This window comes from Manis javanica, chromosome 2, assembly GCF_040802235.1.
Source record: "Manis javanica isolate MJ-LG chromosome 2, MJ_LKY, whole genome shotgun sequence".
NCBI classification, from domain to species: domain Eukaryota; kingdom Metazoa; phylum Chordata; class Mammalia; order Pholidota; family Manidae; genus Manis; species Manis javanica.
In genome coordinates, this window is record NC_133157.1 from 7,577,530 (window position 1) to 7,593,671 (window position 16,142).

Below are 16,142 nucleotides of genomic sequence, written 5' to 3' on the forward strand. Positions count from 1 at the left end.
TCTTTAGTATCTTACTGCCTAACTTAGCTCGCTTATTGAGCTGTTATATACACTGTCTGGAGAGTCTTTTCTTCTCTCCCTTCTTATTCCTCCTCCTCCATTCTTCATATGTTGTGTGTTTTGTTCTGTGCTCTTTTTAGGGGTGCTCCCATCTAGAGCAGTCCCTGTAGGATGCCCTGTAGAGGTGGTTTGTGGGAAGCAAATTCCCTCAGCTTTTGCTTGTCTGGGAATTGTTTGATCCCACCATCATATTTAAATGATAGTCGTGCTGGATACAGTATCCTTGGTTCAAGGCCCTTCTGTTTCATTGCATTAAGTATATCATGCCATTCTCTTCTGGCCTGTAGGGTTTCTGTTGAGAAGTCTGATGTTAGCCTGATTGGTTTTCCTTTATAGGTGACCTTTTTCTCTCTAGCTGCCTTTAAAACTCTTTCCTTGTCCTTGATCCTTGCCATTTTAATTATTATATGTCTTGGTGTTGTCCTCCTTGGATCCTTTCTGTTGGGGGTTCTGTATAATTCCATGGTCTGTTCGATTATTTCCTCCCCCAGTTTGGGGAAGTTTTCAGCAATTATTTCTTCAAAGACCCTTTCTATCCCTTTTCCTCTTTCTTCCTCTTCTGGTATCCCTATAATACGAATGTTTTTCCTTTTGTATTGGTCACATATTTCTCTTAGTGTTGTTTCATTCCTGGAGATCCTTTTATCTCTCTCTATGTCAGCTTCTATACGTTCCTGTTCTCTGGCTTCTATTCCTTCAATGGCCTCTTGCATCTTATCCATTCTGCTTATAAATCCTTCCAGGGATTGTTTCACTTCTGTGATCTCTTTCCTGACGTCTGTGATCTCCTTCCGGACTTCATCCCACTGCTCTTGCATTTTTCTCTGCATCTCATCCCACTGCTCTTGCATTTTTTTCTGCATCTCTGTCAGCATGTTCATGATTTTTATTTTGAATTCTTTTTCAGGAAGACTAGTTAGGTCTGTCTCCTTCTCAGGTGTTGTCTCTGTGATCTTTGTCTGCCTGTAGTTTTGCCTTTTCATGGTGATAGAGATAGTTTGCAGAGCTGGTACAAGTGACCGCTGGAAGAGCTTCCCTTCTTGTTGGTTTGTAGCCTTTTCCTGGGAGAATAGCGACCTCTAGTGGCTTGTGCTGGGCAGCTGTGCGCAGACAGGGCTTCTGCTTCCTGCCCAGTTGCTTTGGGGTTTATCTCCGCTGTTGCTGTGGGCTTGGCCTGGCTGGGGCTGTTCCTCCAAAATGGTGGAGCCCCGTTGGAGGGGGAGCAGCCAGGAGACTATTTATCTCCGTAAGGGGCCTCTGTGCTCCCTGCTGCCCAGGGGGTTAGAGTGCCCAGAGATCCCCAGATTCCCTGCTTCTGGTCTAAGTGACCTGTCCTGCCCCTTTAAGATTTCCAAAAAGCACTCTCCAAACCAAAACAACAGCAGCAACAATGAGAGAGGGAACAGAAACAAAGAGAAAAAAAAAGGAAAAAAAAGGAAAAAACAAGCGATTTTTTTTTTTTTTTTTTTTTCTGTCCTCAGGTGCCGGTCCCAGGCACCCGCTCACTGGTCCTGCTGCCCTGTCTCCCTAGCACCAGGGTCCCTGTCCTTTCAAGGCTTCCAAAAAGCACCCACCCACCGGTCCCGCAGGGAAGGAACGCTCAATATTCTTTGTCCTCAGGCACTGGTCCCACGCACCCGCTCACCAGTCCCGCAGCCCTGCCTCCCTAGCACCGGGGTCCCTGTCCCTTCAAGGCTTACAAAAAGCACTCGGCAAAAAGAGAGAAAAAAAAGGGGAAAAACGCGCGATTTCTTCCGTCCTCAGGTGCTGGTCTCAGGCACCCACCCACCGGTCCCACAGGGAAAAATGCGGGATATTCTTTGTCCTCAGGTGCCGGTCCCAGGCACCCGCTCACCAGTCCCGCCGCCCTGCCTCCCTAGCACCGGGGTCCCTGTCCCTTTTAGGCTTCCAAAAAGCACTCGCAGAAAAGAGAAAAAAAAAGGGGAAAAACGCGCGATTTCCTCTGTCCTCAAGTGCCGGTCTCAGGCACCCGCCCACCGGTCCCGCAGGGAAAAACGGGGGATATTCTTTGTCCTCAGGCGCCGGTCCCAGCCACCCGCTCACCAGTCCCGCCACCGTGCCTCCCTAGCACTGGGGTCCCCGTCCCTTCAAGGCTTCCAAAAAGCGCTCACCAAAAAGAGAAAAAAAAAAAAAAAGGGGAAAAACGCGCGACCTCCTCCGTCCTCAGGCACCGGTCTCAGGCACCCGCCCCCAGGTCTCGCAGGGAGAAACGCGGGATATTCTTTGTCCTCCGGCGCCGTTCCCAGGCACCTCCTCACCGGTCCCGCCACCCTGCCTCCCCAGCAACGGGGGCCCGTCCCTCTAAGGCTTCCAAAAAGCGCTCGCCAAAAAAAAAAAAAAAAAAAAACCGCTCCGGTTTCTCTCCACCCGCCGGGAGCCGGGGGGAGGGGCGCTCGGGTCCCGCCAGGCTGGGGCTTGTATCTTACCCCCTTCACAAGGCGCTGGGTTCTTGCAGGTGTGGATGTGGTCTGGATGTTGTCCTGTGTCCTGTGGTCTCTATTTTAGGAAGATTTTTCTTTGTTATATTTTCATAGCTCTATGTGTTTTTGGGAGGAGATTTCCACTGCTCTACTCACGCCGCCATCTTGGCTCCGCCGTCTTGAAAACCTTTTTACACAAATGTTGATAGCAGCATTATTTGATATAGCCAAAAAGTAGAAACAACCCAAATGATCATCAATTGATGAACAGGTAAGCCAACTGTAGTACAGTCATGCAATGGAATATTACTGGGCAAAGAGAGCAACGAGGTCTGAGCCATGCTACAATATGGATGAGCCTTAGAAGCACACCAAGTGAAAGAAGCCGATCACAGAAGAGCACATATTATATGATTCCATTTATATGAAATGTCTAGAAAAGGCAGGTCTAGAGATAAAAAATTGATTAGTGATTAGGGGTTGGGAGTGGTGGAGACAGCATGCTAATGGGTATTGGATTTCTTTTTGAGTTGATGAAAAATGTTTTAAGATTAGACACGGTTATGATTGCACAACCCTATGAGTATTCTAAAAATACTTAATTGCATGCTTTAAATGGATGAATTATGATATATGACAGTATAAAGCACTATTAAAGAAAAGAAACCCAGCATAGAGGCTGTTTGATTTCAGTCCATCCCTTACCAGCACCAAAACCTTGGACAAGTGGCTTACTTCTCTGAATCTCCATTTTTCTATTTGAAAATGAGGGTATTAACAGTGCTGGTTCACAGCATGACTTAGGGGGTCCTGTGAGAAAACAAAGCATGTAAGAGGCTCACGCAGAAAGCCCAGAACCTGGCACCTGATGCGTTCACAACAAATGGCTGCTCTGACAATAATCATGACGACGACTTGGCCGTTCAGAGGAAGATGTAAACAAGCCAAGTTTTGAAGAATCCAAACAAACTGGGCACCTTACAAGGGAAATGAATGGCGGGTTCAGGTTAATCAGTTCTGAGAGAAAGAGCTTGGTCCTCTTCTGATCCCTGGACAGGAGGCGGTCCTGCTGCTGCAGAACTTCTGACTTTAATTGGATGCCTTAATTAACTAATGAATCCTTTGTTCTTATTAAGTCCAGTGGCCTTGTGTGTGTGTGTGTGTGTAGTATTGATTGGAGGTGCACAGAAATAGCCCTGTAGCCTGTGATTGGACACCATGGAGGAGGTACAGAGACACAAGAGCGTGGGGAGGGTCCCGGACAGCTTCTGTGATGGATTCCACCATGGAGGCACTAGGCCTGAAGGGGAGATGTTACCTGGTGAGGGAGTGTGGGGGGGAGGTAGGGTGAGAGTGCAAAGACCAAGAGAGGGGAAAGCACTTCAAGTCTGATGAAGGCCAGAGAGGCTGCATCTCAGAATGAGGGAGAGGGGGGACAAGAGGGAGGCCAGAGAGGCAGCTGGGCCAGACCACACAAGCCTGCCTCCTAGGCTAGAGAAGGAGCTTACCTATTATTCCAATTAGCAATAGGAATATGGGTTTCAAGTTGCATTTTAAAGATCACCCCAGTTGCATAAGTGAAGGATTGGAGTCAGGAGAGGAGATAGGCTGTTCGGGGGCCAGAGGAACCACCTGAAAGGACAATTGTGACTTTTACTATGTGCCAGGCATTGTCCTAAGGTCTCCACTTTGATGACATTTAATCCTTACAGCAGTCTTATATGGAAGGCACTTGTATTATTCCCATTTATTGATGTGAAAACTGAGGCTAACTCCTCCAGGTCACACAGAAAAGTCAGGAGTCAAATCCAGGTTCAGCTCAACCATAGCTTGTCTTTTAACCATTATGCAATAAATACTGAGGACTTTCAGAAAGCATCTAAGGTTGGGGGCTGGTTTCCAGAGGAACCAACCGTGTGACTGGAGGCTTACAATTTTCAGTCCCGCCCTGACCTCTGGGGTGGGGAGAGGGTTGGAGGTTGGATCAGTCGCCAATGGGCAATGATTTAATCAATCATGCTAGTGCAATAAAAACCCCAAAGGACTAGGTTTGCAGAGCTTCCAGGTTGATGAACCAGAACCCATCCATATGCTCCCATGTCAGGGCCCCAAATCCTTGGGAACAGAAGCTCCTTTGTTCGGGACCTTGCCCTCTGTATCTTTTTATCTGGCTGTTGATTCAAATCTCTTAATCTCTTTTGTAATAAACCAGTAATCTAATGAGTAAACCGGTTTTCCTGCATTTTGTGAGCAGATAGAGCACATTAGTTGAACCCAGCAAGGGTGTCATGGGGACTCTTGACAGCCACTCAATCGGAAGACCAGGTAACAACTTGGACTTGGAATTGGCATCTAAAATGCGGGGCGGTCTTATGGGACTGAGCCTTCAACCTGTGGGGTCTGATGCTATCTCAGGTGGATAGTGTCAGAATTGAGTTGAATTGTAGGACACTTGGTTGGTGTCAGAGAATTACTTGGTGATGGGGGGAAAAACCCACACATTGGAATTGGGTGCAGAATCAGAACATGGTAATCCTATTCTTAATTTTTTAAGGAACCCTCATATTGTTTTCCACAGCAGCTGCACCATTTCACATTCCCACTAACATGGTACAAGGGTTCCAGTTTCTCCACATCCTGGCCAACACTTGTTATCCCTGTTGTTTTGACAGTAGCCATCCTAATGGGTGCGAGGTGGCATCTCATTGTGTTTTGATTTAATCTTCCTAATGATTAGTGAAGTTTAGCATCTTTTCATGTGTTATTGGTCATTTGGAGAAATACATATTCAAGTCCTTTGCCCATTTTTGATTTGGCCATTTTGATTTTTTGTTATTGAGTTGTAAGAGCTCTTTATATATTCTGGCTATTAACCCCTTACCAGATTTATGATATGCACAAATGTTCTTTCCCTAATTCCATGGGCTTGCTTTTCACTCGGTTGTGTCCTTTGATACACAGGAATCTTCAATTTGGATGTAGCCCAATTTATCTATTTTTTCTTTTGTTGCCTGAGCTTTTTGTGTCATTAGAGCATGGGATTCTGATAAAGAGAACAAGACTTATCTGAGCACCTTCCCTTGACACAAGTCAGCGATCAGCCCTTTTGACAAGAGGGAACTCAACTCTGCTCATCACTATTTGATTCAGTTGGGAAGGGAAGCATGTGTGTTGACAAATGTTCTTCCAAATCATTTTCCACTTTCTAAATGAGTTTCCACTAGTCAACAGTGTCATTTGCTCAAAAGATGCTGGAGGTCAACAGTGGCTGTTTTGTTTTGTTTTTTGGTATCATTAATCTACAATTACATGAGGAACATTATGTTTACTAGACTCCCCCCATCACCACATCCCCCCCCATAAACCCCATTATTACAGTCACTGTCCATCAGCATAGTAAGATGCTGTAGAATCACAATTTGTCTTCTCTGTGTTGCACAGCCCTCCCCATGCCCCCCCACATTATACATGCTAATCGTAATGCCCCCTTTCTCCCCACCCACCTTATCCCTCCCTTCCCACCCATCCTCCCCAGTCCCTTTCCCTTTGGTAACTGTTAGTCCATTCTTGGGCTCTGTGATTCTGCTACTGTTTTGTTCCTTCAGTTTTTCTTTGTTCTTATACTCCACATATGAGTGAAGTCATTCAGTACTTGTCTTTCTCCGCCTGGCTTATTTCACTGAGCATAATACCCTCTAGCTTCATCCATGTTGTTGCAAATGGTAGGATTTGTTTTCTTCTTATGGCTGAATAACAGTGGCTGGTTTTTATTAGCTTCTTGGCAATATTATGACTGGGGAAACTTTTTCTCCAAGGAGTATAACTCTAATTGCTGGCCCTGTTGTTTGGGTTTCTTCCCAACCTTTAAGGATGGAATTCATCAGTTTGAGTCTAGAATGTATTCTTTTGTGGTTAGCATGGGGGAGTTTGCTTGGCTTATGGAGGTGGTCACTGAGCTTCATTTGAAATTGACTGAAATGTCTCAATGTGTTCATCTGCTCCTTGTGACAATGTTCCTTCATAACAGGTGATGCATGGGGAACCAGGGAGGTATAGCTTGCTGGAGCAGAAGATTCAATTTTTCTTGTTCTACATCTTTAGTTCCATTCTTCTTTTTTTTGGTTACTTATGTAAAATAATCATTCTTGAAGTCATTAGTTCCAGCCCATACAGACTCACGTGCTATATTCACACCAGAATCCTGTCATCTATGTTGGTAACATTTTTCTGATATAGAAAACATGGTTTCTGGAGTCAGACTTCTGTGTTTAAATCCAGGCTCTGCCATGTGCCAACCAGGAGACCTTGGCAAGTTACACTATCTTTGTGCCTTTGTTTCCCTATCTGTAAGTAGGGTTATAATGACATCTAACTCCTGGAATTGTTGAGAAGATTCAGCAAGATACATACCACACATTCATGCCTGGTACATAGTAAGTATTCAACATATATTAACTACAAGAATTTTAATCTATATTTTTTTGATGCAGTGTAGTCCTTTTAAGCCACTGATTCATTAGTGATAGAGGATATAAAGTAATACAAGAACCATCTACCCTCCTGGGCAGCCATTATTCTGACTTGGGTATATTTATCATTCTTATACATGTTTTTGTACACATTTACAACATATGTAGCCATAAACATTTTATGGTGCTTTTTATGAGGTTTAAAAACCTTACAAAAATGCATTCTATATATATCTTCCCATAACTTGCTCTTTTCACTCAACATAAAGTTTTTGAGATTTATTCATATATGAAGGTCATGCCTTTTTAACCACCTTAGTCATTGGGTGAATGTACAATTTACCCATTCTCTTGTTGATGGACACACTTGGTTTTCTTTCCAGTGTATAAGCATATTTACTCTTCTTTCCCCAGACTTGGTTGGGAATCATCATCATCTCCACTGACACTGATTGAGGGTCTGTGCTCCCCAGGGGCCAGCTCGGCATCCGTCCCCCACAGGCACCCCTCAGGAGACAGTCCTCATCGAGGTACCAGGGATGAGGCTGACGATGGATTCCACCAGGCCTGCCTGCCAGAGGCCCGTGCTCCCAGTCACTCTGCCATTCTGCCTCCCAGGAGTGCATGTCCTGTGTCACACCAAGGCGGTGTACAGGCCCCTCACTGGGGTCTGGCTAAGCCCCCCAGCCTGGATGTGAGACCCTGGAAAGGCAGCCTGGAGTGTGAGACCTTGGCTGCACAGATCTGTGGTGGTTTAGGATTGCCCAGTTACCGATTCAGCATTACCTGCTTTGGTTTGTTTCAGAACCACCTGCCCCTCCAGGAATACCTAACCCCATCAGACTTTTTGGAGGGATAGCTTCCTGTGTACCGTGAAACACACAACAGGACTTCTGCCAGGGGCTTAAAGGGCCGGGCTTGTGTGTCATTCGGTGCTGGAGAGAGGGTGTGGAAGGGAGGGAGGTGTCGGAAACCCTGGGTCAAAGTTTGTCAGAAATAATCAGGGAGATGGAGACACTAGCAAGCCGCTATGATGGGCCTGGGGGACACGATGGCCCTGGGACGAAAAGGCTAACGGCACGGACTTTGCTTTAATGTAAACTCAGTTTAGAACAATTCAGAATCTAGTAATTCCCTTCTGTAATATAATGTTGTAAGAAATACATATTTGGTCATTCATAGAGCCAAATATGTATTTCCCAGGTATATGTGGTTCTTCATCCAGTTTCTGAGAACACTGTGGTCTTAAAGGTGAAAAAGGTGTTTTGTCATGTAAATGACTTTGGACCCCACCTAAGGGTGGGGGCTGGAGGCTGAATCAGCCAGTGGCCAATGATTTAGTCAATCCCGACTAGGCAATGAAGCCCACACGAAAGCCCTGGAGAAGAGCTTCTGGTGCCCTCCCTGCTCCGCTGGATCCTGCTTCTCCTTTGGAGGGAGCTTTCTATGCTTGGGGAGCCGGAACGCCTCCAGGGGCCACCGGGCCAGGCCCCAAGCTCCGCAAGGACAGCTCTTTTATTTGGGACCTTGCCCCATGGCTCTTCATCTGGCTGTTAACTTGAATCCTTTATGGTATCCTTACACTGGAAAACAGTGTTTTCCTAAGTTCCGTGAGCTGCTCTAGCAAAGTAATTGAACCTAAGGGGGAGGTCGTGGGAACCTCCAATCTGTAGCCCACAGGTCAGAAGCACAGGTAACTGCCTGGAGCTTGAGACTGGTGTCCGGAGTAGGGGGTGAAGGGCAGTCTTGTAGGACAGAGCCCTTAACCTGTGGACCCTGGTGCTGTCTCTGCGAAGGTAGCATCAGAAGTGAGTTCTCCAACACCCTGCTGGTGTGCTGTTAGTATGTGTGGGAAGACCCCTTCCCACATACACACATTGGAATCAGGTCCAGGAACCTGAAGTTACACTACTATTACTGCTGTGTATAATATTGTTATTGTTATACATATATGTAGGTAAAAAGGACACCGTAACATTTGGTGTTGGATGAATGGGAATCACCATCTTAGACCTCACTCCGAGGCATTCTGGCCTATGGGTGCAGCAACTACTGATATAAGGCAATGGGTGTCTGATACTCCCCAGCTGAAGTGGACTCTGTGAGTCACTGCATCTCTCTGAGTCTCGGCCTCTGAGCCTGGGCTTCCTCATCGTAAAATGGGGAGGGGGTCACCCCGCAAAGTCTGACAAGCAGCAGGAGCGGTCACCGTTACTACTTCCCCGTCAGGCACACCTCACAGATGCTGGCCCGGCAGTGCTGTGACGTCCCCCCACTGGCCGTGAGTGGTTAGATCTTGATGCTAAGAGGGAGACTTGAATGAGAGTGACTGGTGACCAAAGAACAGAAACAAGAGTTTCTACAAAGAACTCCCTCCCCTGTGCCCCATATTGTAGTAGGTTTCCAGTGTGCCTCCAGTCCTAACCTACGGGGCCCCCTCCCAAAACTGGGCCAAACTCCTGTCTCCCCAGATTTCAAACAGGCTTCCAGTCCAGCAGGATGCGCACCAGTTTCTGATCTGGAAAGTTCATTAGGAGGCTGGATGGTGTGGCGGCAGGGACAGAGGAGAGCAGTGACACTGATAAAGTGACCTCACCTCATGCCCTCCATAGGCTGTCCCCACACGCTCCAGTAGGAAGCATCTGCCAGCCCAGAGCCCTGCGGTGTCCGGGATAGAGGGACATACAGGATGGAAGAACCACCTCAGCTGCAGGCAGTGCCCTGGTGCTGTTTGGCTCCCAAGACAAGCTTCATGCACCATCCTGGGATGTGACCGCGTTACAGCCTAACACACGGCACGGTGACCTGGGTCCAAAGGACCCCAAACCACGGCCGTGGTGGCTGGTCTCCCCTGCAGTGGGCCACTGCAGCAGCTTTCCCCTTCCACTCCCCAAAATAAACCACACTGGGCGTCCCCTGGACCCTGTGAATGGGCGCTGACTGATTTATTAGACTCGAGTGCTTTAGTACAGACGGTACAGAGGTTGTACATGTTTGTGCTTCAATACTTTCAAACACTGAGATTCTGATAATTTCAAGGTAAACAAGTTTCAAGACAGACTAGCTTTTTTAAAATATCCTTTTGATGAATTACTTTTATATCAATAACAGAGAAAGGAAAACCAACGTGTTTGACGAACAGGTGCTGAAGCAGGAGCATTGTCTGGTCAAGGGGACAAACAGGCGGGAACAGGCAGAAACGAACCGATGCGAGTGCCTACAGCTTGGGCCTCAGGGTGGGGTGTCTTGAGGGGGACGAGGGAGAAGAGAGTACAGCCCAGAGACTAGAGTGCAAAGGGGAGATTTCAGAGCCTTGGGAAGAACACCACAATGCCTTTAGCCGAGGGGCGGGGGCTTCTGAGAGGAAGGCGGGGCCGCGCCAACGAGCACACACCACGCGGGCAATGACACCAGGGGGTGATATTCACACGGTCTGCAGGGGGCTGGGCAGGGGACATTTTTGTGACTTCCACTGTCATTACATTTCGCAACAGCAGCAGAACAGAGTGCACTCCCTACCCAAGAACAGACAGCTGCTGAGTCGAGGATGATGAGACAATCCTTCCTGTATTTGCTTAATTTTTGCTTTAGAGCTAAGTTTTATAGAGCTCAGTTTTTAAACAGAGAATAAAATGATCATTTTTTCTTATAAGCACGACGACATATGACCCCGCCCCACACAAAATAGAGCATTAGAGAGTATCTTAAACTGAGGGCAATGTGAACAGGAACAGTCTGTAGAGATCCAATGGGCTGTTCTCAGGGGGCCTGAAGTCATCCTCCCCTACTGGCAAGCGCCCCGTGAGCAGAGCCTGCAGGCCCCATTCTGGGCGAGCCCATCCCCGGCTCCAGAGTGCTACCCAGGAGCTCTGTGGGGTGCTGCTTAGGGGGGGGGTGCCTGGTCACAAAAATAGCTTCTCAGGATGGGGGTGGGGCTGGGGGGAATGAGCCACTGGGGAAAGCAACTGAGGTCGGTTCCAGCTCAAACTCATGAAATGTCACCTGATATTCCCTTCCAAGCTTATCTGGATGAGAGCAGGCACGGAGGGGTAGGAACTAGAGTGAGGAAAACAGATTAATCCTCAGTTTAAAATACTCCAAGATCAGACATCTTGTGATTCCCCACAAAAAAAGAACAATTCAAAACAGGTTTTTAAAAACACCCAAGCATCTACCTTCTCATACTCAAGCCATGGGCACGTCACGCTGGGTTATGTACAAGGTCACGGAATCATTAGCGGGGAGGTGCTCATTCATTCTAAACAGTTGACACCTTCTCCGGCAGTGTGTCCTTACACACAGACTTCTCTTAGGACACATATATAGAAGATACTCTTTTTAAAAAACACAATGCATTATTTTCTTGTTTCAAATGAGAAGAGAGCATCATTAAACACAAGAATGAAGCGGCGACAGTGCTGGCCAGGGCGTGCAGGGCTGGGGCAGGCAATGGAGGGACGGAGGGTCAGCAAAGTAACCAAGGTGGTCAGTGGTAGAGGCTGCGGAGCACTGCAGGAAGAGGGTTCACTTTTGGAGGGGCAGCTTATTTTTTTAACTGCTTATTTCTTCATCTGTTTTATTCAGTTTCTTCAACGTGTCCAGCAGTTTCTGTGGGGTGAGAATGTGCGTGGATCCTGGGGGAGGCAGAAAAGACAGTGAGCTCACCCGCTCTGGTCTGCAACACTTCTCTTCTCTGCTTGAGTCCCCGTTCTGCATCTGCGCCCAGTGGCCCCGCCACCCCCAACCTGGTTTTGGTCTAGTGGAAGCAGGGAGGGGGCTGGGGATTGGGGCCATATCACAATAGGCCTGGGAGGCATTTGGGGGCTGTGGGTAAACAAAGCACATCCTCTGGCTCAGGCAGGGACCCAGGCTGTAGCAGAGGAGCCCGCCTCTCCGCTAAGGCTCAGTGCCATCTGCCAGGCCACGGGGTTAGCCGCACTTCTAATTCTCTCTTCAACTTAAGGTGAAGCCAGGGAGAGAGATTCCAAACCATAGGGCAGAAGAGGTTGGGAGTGGGGCAGGGGTTAGCAGGGGGACTGTGTGCAGAAAGGATGGTGCCTGGCAGGGAGGCTGATGGGTGGAGCACCCTGGGGGAAGCCACTGACCTCTGGGAGCCAGCTGGTCAGCACTGCCGTGGTGGGTGGAACCTCAGGTGTGAAAGGGAAAGGGCTGGGGTACCTGAGGCCTTACCTTGCAGAGACCGCACATTGTAAGAGATTAGAAATGCTTGCAAAAATTTAAGCTAATGGAGTTAGATATACTTCTACTGCAAAAATAAAAAGATAAAAAGTAAAAATAAATGAAGTCCTTTTTCATAAGGAGAGAGAGAGATCTAATAAGTACAGTAAAAAAAGATGCATGGATTGTGTGGTTTGGACATGGACGTACTCAAACAGAACAGAAGTGACTGGTGTGTGAACATGAGGCCTGCACGCATGCAGCAGTGGGCTTCAAAGAAAGAGCCTGGTGGGAGAGAGGAACTGAACAAAAGAGAGCCGGACTTGAAAATGTGCCTCCCTGGAAATGCGGGCAGGGGAACAGAAACCACAGGAAGCCAGATTCCTGCCCCAACGGCAGGCAAATGAAGCTTTGGCTGGCTCACTGGCAGTCATCCCGGACACCAGGGTCCCTATGCCTTTGACAGCCTCTTGCTCAGCTGACCTGTGATGGCTAGGCTGCAGGCCGTGAACCTTCCTGGTCAGTTCAGACCAGCAGGACATCTGAAAGGCCCTTGCTAATGTGAGGGGCTTCTTCCAACATCCCACTCTCTGCAGTGCAGGTCCCAGCCACCCACCCAGTCACTGCTGCGAGCGAGGACCCAGTCCCTGACTGCTTCCCAGAGGTGTGACGTGATGCCCTGAGCGTGCCCTCACCAGCCTCTGCGCGCTAAGGCTGACCTGTTACGCCGCAGACTCAAGGCTCCCCCAGCACATGGGACACGTGTCTCAGAAGTATGTCCCTGGCCTTCTTACAGGACCCCTTCCCTCCTGAAGTACACTTTTCTGTGACCTTCCCAATCTTCCTGCTAGTTCTAAAGAAGGTCAAAGGCTGCTCATGAGGAAACAGGGATAAACATTACCAAATCCTGAAGTGAGCCACTGAGCCATGCCAGAATGAGGGCCTTCTACAGCTCAGCTGGACGCAATCTGTGTCTGCACCCTGAAAGGCAGCCTCCAGGCACTCTGTGCAGGGATCAGCCTGAGGGCTTCCTAGTAAAAGCGACACCAGCACATGTGCCAGTGGAACCGCCCCTGACACCCTCCCTGCCGGCCATGTGCTGAGTTCCAGGAAACAAGGCCCAGACTCGATCAGACAAAAAGTCAAGAGGACCTCTGACCGGATGAGGGCTCCTGACCCTTGCTTAAACGCCAATTCAGGATTGGGGGAGACCAAAACGAAGTTAAGGAACCCACACCCTAGAATCTTCTGATACTGATGGATGACCATCGTTCCCAGTCTTTGGCTGAAAGAACAAAGCTTCAGGACTAAGTATATCGGGCAGCCTGTGTGGCCTCGGGGCCTCTCCACGACAGGCACGTTCCTGGGCCCCGACTCACCTGGTCTCTGAGAGGATCCGGACCAGCTGGTGCTAATCCGAATCACCCGAGAGCCAATTTCTGCCACCCAGTCAGGGTTTTGTTTCAATACCCCAGGTCAAATTTTCATCACCACAAGCATTAGTAATTAACTGGGTGAGTTTACCATCCAGGTTTTTGCAAATGTTCTCACTTTGAACCCACAGCTGGCTGACCACAGAGGCCCTTCAGAACAGCACACAGATCTCCTGCTCTGATAGGAGTGCACATAACCGGAAGGCTGTGAAACGTGAACACGGTCTCCAAAGACTGTCAAAGCTGGGAGCCACAGTGGGCTCTGCTGGGACTGAGTCCTTCACTGACTGGGTAAGAGAATCACTAGGTCTGTTCAAGTCCTGGATTTGGCTGAAGCCAACTTACTGACTCAGGATATCCAGGTGGCACCAGCGAACATGAATACTCAAGAGCAAGCCAGGTGAGTCTGGCGATCTGCCAGGTTTGGAAAATAGGGCTCTGGCCCACCCTCCACCCTGTGGTGGAAGAATGGAGCCCAGCGTGGTGGAACGCTTACTCGCAGCCGGTCGGTGGCACAACCAGGCCCAGAAGCCATGCCACTGGATTCAATCCTGGGCACCCTGTGGCCTCCCAGCCCCAGGAGGGGGTGTGCAGGTGAATGCTTAAACAGCAGCAAGGCAATGGCTCAGGCCTGAATTCAGATTCAAATCTGAGTCCCATGAAAAATGAAACCTGTCTGATCCCAATCTGGAACAAAGTAAAAGATTCATCATAAAAAGCAGAGGCTTTCTCCCAGGTGTTAGGTGCTGGGTAACAGGTCTAACCCAGCCTTTCAGCTCTTTCACTAGCCTCTCACAGCCTCTGGGACATTCCCCAATGATCAGTACTTTTAATATAAACTACCTAGAGTGTACAGGTGATTATCTCATGAAAAGATTTCATTTCTTAGACACTCTGGTGAAACGAGTGATTAATGGGGGCTAAGATGCGGCTTGGTGGTCCCCGTGCACGTCAGCTGCCCACGCCTGCCCCCTGGACCTGGGGAGAGAGGAGCCAGGAGAACAGAGGGAGGCCCGCCCCCATGCCAGGGCCTGCTGAGGACATGCTCAGTCACTGCTGAGCAGGAAACCCATCTTCTCTCAAAAGCTAAGTTACCCCAAATACTGGTATTTGGGAGGCACTATAATATTCTGCACTGACCTAGTCTCTGGTCACCTGGACAGTCACAATACAAGGGGTAAATCGACTTTAAAATCTGCTTTCTGACCTCCCAGATTAGGGCTCAGGGCCTCACTTTTTCTGAACTAAACTCTGTCAAATCCAACACTGCCCAGCAAAGCACTTCAGCAGCCCAGAATACATAACCAGAGCCTATTCGCAATCCCTCTGCTGGTGGCAGCCAAGACCCTCTCTGCTGATTGTATATAAAACCAAATAAACCAGTCTGCAAAGGAGAGCCTTCTTCTGAAGCAAGGAATCCCAGAATGAATGCCAGCTGGAACTCTTGGGGTCTGGTGTGCGGCTCCTGCAGACCCTGCAGGTGTTCTGCCAAGGCTGCAGCCCCGGCTAAGTATCTGTCCTTCTAGAAGCCTTAAGATGCATCTGGCAGTAAATGCTGTCCACTCACCTGCCACCTGCACACAGAACCTGAAGTCTCTGATTACCAGCCTACCAAGGTGCTTCTAAGCAATGATTGTTTTTTAACAATTGCTTTAATTCACCACCTCCTGGCCTTACTTTCTAAGGAAGGCAGCCTGGGCAGGATGGGAGTAGCCCAGGGCTGCGGCTGTCACCCTGTTCTGCCTCGCAACTGCAGGCTGCTTCCCACCTCTCCACTGCCCTGGGGGAGCCATCTCTCAGCCACGGGAAGGAAGTGGTACAGCCTCCTGTTCCCACCTTCAGAGCAACTCCCTTCCGGATGGGGCATTCTTTTTATATAAAAAGCATGCTTTTGGGTGTGACCTGGCCAAGGTTTCCATGGCCCACTGCCCTGAGGTTCACCAGAGTGTGTGTGTGGGAGTGGGGAGGTCTGCGTGGTTTGAGCCACCAGCCTGCAGCACCGAATGACAGATGGTCAGAGCTCAGAGGAACTGGGGACCCTGCAATCCAGTCTGGGTCCCACATGCTGTGGCCCAGTAAGTGGAGATGACCGCCTCTGGTGCCCGTGGCAGAGCTGGAGTGGAGTCCAGGCCTCACCACTGCTCACAGGTGACATACACTCCGTGACTCGCCCGGCCACATTTCAGCCCAAGGGGAGGGGCACTTTCACGGCCCATCACCACTGGAGGATGCAAAGTCAGGCTCACAGAATGTGGCCCCATCACAGCATGCACAATGAAGCTGTGGAGTGCCTGACAGGCGGCATCTGAACACATTGCAGGAGGTTCCCTGCACATGTGCAGGATGGAGGGCGGCAGGGAGGAACGAGGGCAAGAATGATGGCCAGACAATCTACCAAACAGACGTCAGGTTCCTGGGCAGCTGAGATAAAGGTACAGGGTGGTGGGCGAGGGGGCGACGCTCTTTGAAACAGCATGTGGCTCTAAGACCAGAGTTCCACCCCGAGGCTCTCAGGTCTCACCACGAGACTTTAATGGAGAGAGGGGTGTGATTACTCAGCT

At 49.1% G+C, this 16,142-nt stretch overlaps 1 protein-coding gene across 3 annotated transcripts in view; it reads right to left on the minus strand.

The window, feature by feature from the left end:
• Positions 1 to 9,882: 9,882 nt before the first annotated feature.
• Positions 9,883 to 16,142, minus strand: part of STXBP1 (syntaxin binding protein 1) — a 62,095-nt gene continuing 55,835 nt past the window's right edge. For all 3 annotated transcript variants that reach the window (XM_037008114.2, XM_037008111.2, XM_037008113.2), the window contains one exon: positions 9,883 to 11,604. In XM_037008114.2, the coding sequence (XP_036864009.1) occupies positions 11,547 to 11,604 (58 nt within the window). In that variant the 3' untranslated portion in view covers positions 9,883 to 11,546. The remainder of the gene's footprint in view (positions 11,605 to 16,142) is intronic.